The 6830-nt window shown below is 30.6% G+C and overlaps 2 protein-coding genes across 3 annotated transcripts; one reads left to right on the forward strand and one right to left on the reverse strand.

The window, feature by feature from the left end:
* The first annotated feature begins 247 nt into the window (after positions 1 to 247).
* On the forward strand, positions 248 to 2877 carry LOC124538768 (putative uncharacterized protein DDB_G0292292). Its single transcript, XM_047115952.1, has one exon. It carries the CDS (start codon positions 698 to 700, stop codon positions 1985 to 1987), a length of 1290 nt encoding a protein of 429 aa, XP_046971908.1. The 5' UTR covers positions 248 to 697; the 3' UTR covers positions 1988 to 2877.
* A 1492-nt stretch (positions 2878 to 4369) lies between these two features.
* LOC124538996 (putative glutathione-specific gamma-glutamylcyclotransferase 2) lies at positions 4370 to 5792 on the reverse strand. Of its 2 annotated transcripts, none has more exons than XM_047116295.1 (3): positions 5652 to 5792; positions 4895 to 5123; positions 4370 to 4611 (listed from the first exon to the last, which is right to left on the reverse strand). In XM_047116295.1, exons 1-3 carry the CDS (start codon positions 5685 to 5687, stop codon positions 4433 to 4435), a joined length of 444 nt encoding a protein of 147 aa, XP_046972251.1. In that variant the 5' UTR covers positions 5688 to 5792; the 3' UTR covers positions 4370 to 4432. The 2 variants fall into 2 exon arrangements, with proteins under 2 accessions (XP_046972251.1, XP_046972250.1); XM_047116294.1 differs by having other exon boundaries at positions 5519 to 5790.
* Between the last annotated feature and the right edge of the window lie 1038 nt (positions 5793 to 6830).

A 6830-nucleotide genomic window follows, 5' to 3' on the forward strand; every position in this document is an offset into this window, starting at 1 on the left:
GCTTTATGTTACTACGTAACTTTGAATGAATGCCTACTTGTGAAATATTTTCACATACATATACACGATATAGTGTGTGTAGGTACAAAAAAATACAACAACTTAAGTTATCTACATGGTTCGCTGTAAATTATTGCTTAATTAGCGAACAAATAAAGTTACTATATCTTTATACTTCAGTAAATATTAACAGGGCTTATTAGCTCGTTTCAGTGTGTCAATTAAATATCGTAGTGTTTAGCGTCTGCGGAGTCGGTGAGCTGCTCTAACGCATCGTATTCGGGACGCTTGTTTTAATATTCATTATATAATGAACGCTCGGCGATCGGCCGCCGCCGCCGCCGGTTGCTTTCACTCGGTCCGCTATTAATTACGAACATGATTGTGTTCATTCGCTTCTATTTACACAACTGTTTCGACTGCTAAAAGATAAAGAAAATAAGTAAAGCGCTACATGACAGTCATATCTTATCGGAACCACTCTATTGATCACTCATCATTATATATCGCGGACGGCTCGCCTTATACGGACGACCGGACTACCTTTATTGTCCAATTTAACGTGTAGACGTGTACTCTTTTATAGGCGCGATGTTACCGGTGAAGTCATAATGTGTGCCGTATAAAAATAGAAATACAGTGTTTGCAGGAAAATAGTATCAATAACAAAAGTGTTGTGGTTTGTTATCGAGCGGAAATGGCGGCGAAATCGCCTACAACCAGTGTGAAGTCGCGGGAGATGATCGGCGAGAATCAGTTCAGTCAGCGGCGCGAGGTTTTCGAAAAGCACGACACTGTGTTTTTACCCCTACCTTCCCCGACCGCGCTGACACCTACGTACAAGGAAGTCGATCCAATCATTACGACTAACCACGGAATAACAACGTCTAATTTTAAACGCAACACTCCTGGTTATTCCAGCATGCGCGAAACGAGGAGCGAAGATCGACATTACGAATACCGACCACGAAAATATTCCGACAATTTTACGTCCGAACTCAATCAAAGCGACGATGTCGACCACAGATACAGTATGGCTGAGAGAAATAGAAGGCTTTCGAAATTGCGAAGAGACTTTTTAAAATCAAATTTACATGAACCGGGAGAGAACACGCTAAACCGAGGCGGCGTACGTGCTTCCCTTCCTACGACTAATACTGTGTCCGCAATAAGGTACAAAATTGAAAATCTTAATATTTATAAATTTCCATTTGCTGAACCGTACTCAACGCCGACACCTGTCCGTCGGGTTGTTGTAGACTTAGGCTCTCCAGACGAAGGAGACGGAGGAGGTGAAAACGTCGAAAAAAGAGAAAAACATCAGAGCTTACCCAATGAATCACCAAGTTCACCAAAACTTGACCATCAAAAACTTTACGAGGAATTAGTTAAACGTTACTCGCCACAACGTAAGCCTGTCAATTGGAACTTACCTCCAACGAGACCAAAGGTAGTAGGTTCGGTTCCGAAGTCGACATCGAGTGCCGGCGATAGCATTGATAGTAACGACAAAAAAGATTCTGAAGCACTGAATGGTACTGAAACAGATGATGTGTTCGAGAAATCGGAGGAACAAATTACGAATGACCAAAAGAATAATAATAATTCAGATAAACCAACAGCAGATATCAAACCAAATGTAGAAATCCTACATAATGGTGCAGAAAACAAACAAAACTTAAACAATACAAACAATAAAGACATTACCAGTAAAACTAATGATTCCAAAGTATCTTTATCGGAGTTAGAAGAGAACGACTACGTGCCCGAATTATCAACGGTTAAACGACAACTTAGTAGAGAATCTGCCAAGAAAGTACCAATCGATAATGTTGGCGATCTTACCATTCCAGCCTTAATCGAAAAAATGACCGCAGAGGGTGAACAAATACAAAACCATAAAGAGGGTGGCAAAAAAGTGAAGAGGAAGAGGAGTTTCCTGGATAAACTTCTCGGTCGCAATAAAGGAATTAAGAAAGAAAATTAAAAATAAACAATAACTCTACAACAAAGTCCTGCCAAAGATTTTATCCAAGATTATTCTTTCAACAGAACTGGAACGTCCCATTGAATATAATTTAAAAATATATAAATATATATTATATTAATGGAAAATAACTTAAAATGCTGTTTCCGAGGTAGGTCCGGCTATAAGAACATGACATGACGTCAGCGCGCCTTATCATTTGATAAAAATTGAAATAATTTCAAACAGAAATAATACTAATTTTAGATATGTTTAATAATTACATTGGCATACGAAGCTAATGAAGGCAGTACTTCCCTTTTTTATCTTAATGCAATAGGTTATCTAGACTTGATAAATTGTGAGTGCCATGTGATGTGACACTCCTTGTCGACCAAATTATAATTTATTTGCAAAGCTAAATTAAAGCTAAATTGTAAAAAAAATGTTTTTACTTTGCTATTGAGTGTTTGTTAAAGTATGTTGTTTTTTACAAAATAAGCGTTACCATGGACGTAAAGAAAAATAAAATAATGTAATAATAATTACAATAATTATTTTGCATAGTTATTTATTAAATCCTAGTTTTATAAAAGTTTCCTGTTCAAGTTTCCTTTTCAAATGATTCATGTTGTTTTGCATGTGATAATATTATGTTAATTTACATATTTTATTGTAATGTTTTATTGTGGCTGCATGGGATATTTTTTGTTAAATCGGTCCTTATCGTCTAATATTCACAGTTTATAATTAATTGAAATAGGTAGGTATGTATATGAATGAATGTAAATAGTATTATTGTTAATTATCAATCTTCTAAAACATTACTTATTGAATTTGAATGAGAAAATTAGTATTTGCTAGTTGTTATAAGCAAAATTATTTTCATTAATAAATGTTACTAAAATGTATAAATGCTTTTTATTTTTATAAGGTGTATGACAAGAACGAAATTTAAAATACAACATTTCAAACGAAAGCAATAATTCAAAAAAAAACTTGTCTCAATATATAAAGACCACGGGAAGGGCGACCTTAGTTGTATGTATTAATATTTATATTTCAGCCAGCCGTACAAATAAACATGACAAAAATATGGATATCATCATGTGTAAATTAAGTATAAACAAATATATATTTGAACTACAAATTAATATTAACAAGATAATGCCCCAAAAAAGAATATAATTCCTACTTCAAAGTGAATATAACTAAAAAGGTCATATTATAATCATACATTTGTATATATTTTTCATCTTTCTTTAAAAAAAAAAGAAATATGTCTTAATATTCATATTGAGGCCTTTAAACAATTTTCACACGAACACATTAAAAATAAATAGAACAAAGTAAGTAATTTTGTACTTGGATTATCATATTTTTATTTCAAATTATACAACTGTGTTTTAACATAGCACCACACACATTATTTTACAAATATTTTTAAATGTTTCAAATAATGCAATAACATAATAATAATAAACACTAGTTTGTTTAAAATAATTCTAAGTATTAATAAACCACAGCCCTTACGAAAATAACACAAAAATAATAGTAATTAGGTACTTTATTCATCATTTAATGAATTTTTTTTTTTTAATTACATTTTAGAATTGAAGCTGATGTATATTTTAAAACAGCTTGAAACTCGCCTGTAACCTGTAAAGTTATTTACAACCCTTTATTCCCAGAACTACCCCACCAGAGGGATAAAAAGTAACTTCGTCCTTGTCAGACCTTGGAGATCAAGTTTGCTTCATACCAAATTTCATTGAAATCGATTCAGTGGTTAAGCTGTGAAAGTTACTTTCGCATCTATATCAATACACTGATTACAAAACTGATTGTAATGATTCCAAAGGTAGATTAGTAACAAATAATAAATTATATTTATTTAATAAATATGATGATGATACGTGGCAAGGCGAAAAATTTTTATGAGGACAAGATAAAATGAGTGACGCCATCTAGTGGAGCAAACCAACATATTTTCCATATAATATACGTAAAAATGTCGGTTTTGAACACTATGCCACTGTTGACATTATCTACTTATTGCTATATTTTTTTAATACTATCTATTTTTTTATATATGAAAAAATACATATATTATAATAGTGCTACTATTATTTCTGTTGTTTTTTTCATATTTTACTAACTATTATATTTTATTATTCTAGTTTACAAATTAAATTAAACCTGCCACAAGCCAGCAGTTTCACCCTAAGCCATGCAGGTGTAAGGCCCATTCAATCACGAGGCTGTATTCCATGCAGAAAAAGCAATAGTAATATTTTATAACTAGACATACTGCCTATTTTATGTGAAGCCTTTTAAGTGAGCAGAAAACATTAAAAATAATTCATTTCAATAATATTATAGAACTAAATACCACATGGTAAATTATATTTCAATAATCTCATTCTTAATATTTACTAATAAAATACAGTATTACAAAACATTTTTCTATAAATCTGGGTCAAGTTTTTTGACTGCCGTTTCAAGTGCGAAAAGGTGTTCATCTTCAATGCCAGGAAATAACTGCCTCATTGATGTAGCCAAATTATATACATACTCTTTGTTAGAACCACTTGGGCCACTACAACTTATGACTTGCTTTGCTATATCTTCTATAGGTGCTTCACCTGAAATAATATAAGGCTTACATTAAATTTATGGTAATATAAAATATTTTGTTATTTGAATTTATAGAATGCCATGACAAAAATTATTTGAGAAATTGAATAACATGTTAACATTTATTAATACTAGAAGGATAAAGTGTAATAAAAAATTAATAGTTATGTTTAAGGATGACATTGATCACTCAATTCTATTGTGAAATTAAAACTTAATATCTAATTAAAAATAAGTAATTAAATAAAATCTTTAAATATTTCTTTGAAATTATTTTAATAACAAAATTACCTGCATAAGATTCATTGTCCATTGTAGCTACATAAAGTGTTAACATAATAGGTTGTAGATTTGAATCTTTTGGATGGAATGTAACTGTTTTCTTGGAATAGCCATTCTTTTCCCTAAAGTCCAAATGATTTGTGACTTTTTCAACATCTTCAGTTCTTATTTTGTAAGCTACACCCCATACCTTACTGCTTGGGTCAGCAGCAGGTATAAGAGTCACTACACGCCCAGGCTGAAATAATTTATTAACTTATCAAAATAATGTACCTTAAATGTGACTTACCCATGCATGCTTACATTTAATGAATTGATTTGATGATTCAAATAAAGTTTTTTATTGCATTAAAAGCTAGACTGACAAATGATGATAGCAAGTGATACTAATATTTATCCTTTTGATAAATCATTTTTTGTGTTGAATGGCTAGGCCGCGCATTTAAGGATATGTGGTCAATCCAACTCACATAGTCTTACATGTTGTTTCCTTTGTACATGTATGAACAATACCAAGTATTCCTATTTGGCGTTAAAATGTCTGATCAGTGAGTTGTACCTCCCAGACAACTTGCACAGAGTGTGTAGTAATAGCAATCTCATTCGTATAATTATAGTTGTTTAAACAATTACCTTCTCTGGTGTTCCTCTATGATCAATACTGTGCTGATAGAACCTTCTTAAGAAACCTTCTATATAACCTACAACTTTATATTCGTAATTAAAGTCTACTTTCCACACTAAAGAACCATAACCAAATACCCACATTGTTCTTCTTGCTGTATAGGCCGTCGAAGTTCATATATCAATAATAGTTTTGTTAATTTTCTTTCTATAAAAGTACATTATACATTTCCATACCAATATCAGTTTGTTTACAATAAATTGTCAACATCAAAAATGTCAAATTTTAAGCTGTATATAGATAAAAATTTAATACTATTCTAGTATATTCTGCCAAGGCTTGCTAAATATAATAATTCTTAATCATTCTTAAAAGTGGCAGAAAATAATACAAGTTTATCTTATTGTATACGAATGTTAAGAATAACATTACAAATAGATTTTCAATAAATCAATTTAACTGAGATGCTGGCACGCCAGATCGTATTAATTATATTATGTAGTAATTTTAAAAAACCAATGATGTTCTAGTAAATGTTATTAAAATATCATTAGTCTGTACAGTATTGAGAATTTGAAGTATTTACAATTAGGTATCAATATAAACACCTCTAATTCCAAGAATATATCGTGATAGATCGATTATGTACATCACTATTCTCTACATTGACGGTAAAATGTAGTAATCTAGCGACAAATAAAGTTTATAACTTAATCAACCAATAATCAACTTACTTGAAATCAAAATAAAAAAACTTTGGGTCTTATATCAAAAATAAAACATTTTTTTAGGATTTATCATATATATTTTATAATAATTATAAATATATCGTTAAATTCTATATCCAAAATCTATTCTTTTTCCCGCCATGAGGACTGTCTTTCAAAGTTCGTGTTGTTTAATTACATTAAAGAAAAATATCTTAATGTTTTATATATAAAGTAACAAATATTCATCATTAATATACATAGATGATACAAATAATCATTACATATTAGATTCTTACCATAATTAGCACTAAGAAATAGTAACGAAACAAAACGGAAACTGACGATAGTTCAATTTTTTCTCTATATAAAACAATGAGACATTCCATTTATTAAATGAGGAACAGATCATGTATTGTTATTTTTTATTTATTTTATTTTATTAAACTTGAAATCCTAGTACAATCCTTATGAAAAGCGTTAAAAATAATTTAGAATTCTTATTCCAAAATATTACGTATTTAGAGTTACAACATAATAGGCGACCGTAAACATTCAATAATATTATGTACTTTTTTTTATTAAGATGTCGCTCATAGCATCGACCACTAAC

This window comes from Vanessa cardui, chromosome 21 (genome assembly GCF_905220365.1).
Source record: "Vanessa cardui chromosome 21, ilVanCard2.1, whole genome shotgun sequence".
NCBI classification, from domain to species: domain Eukaryota; kingdom Metazoa; phylum Arthropoda; class Insecta; order Lepidoptera; family Nymphalidae; genus Vanessa; species Vanessa cardui.

What these genes read in the sequence shown, in the direction of transcription:
- LOC124538768 (XM_047115952.1), top strand. Translation starts at nt 698, where the DNA reads ATGGCGGCGAAATCGCCTACAACCAGTGTGAAGTCGCGGGAGATGATC.
- LOC124538996 (XM_047116294.1), bottom strand. Translation starts at nt 5,653, where the DNA reads ATGTGGGTATTTGGTTATGGTTCTTTAGTGTGGAAAGTAGACTTTAAT. An exon ending in ATAGAGGAACACCAGAGAAG is followed by an intron (nt 5,124 to 5,518) that starts GTAATTGTTTAA and finishes AAATTATTTCAG; the next exon opens with CCTGGGCGTGTAGTGACTCT. An exon ending in GGACAATGAATCTTATGCAG is followed by an intron (nt 4,612 to 4,894) that starts GTAATTTTGTTA and finishes ATATTATTTCAG; the next exon opens with GTGAAGCACCTATAGAAGAT.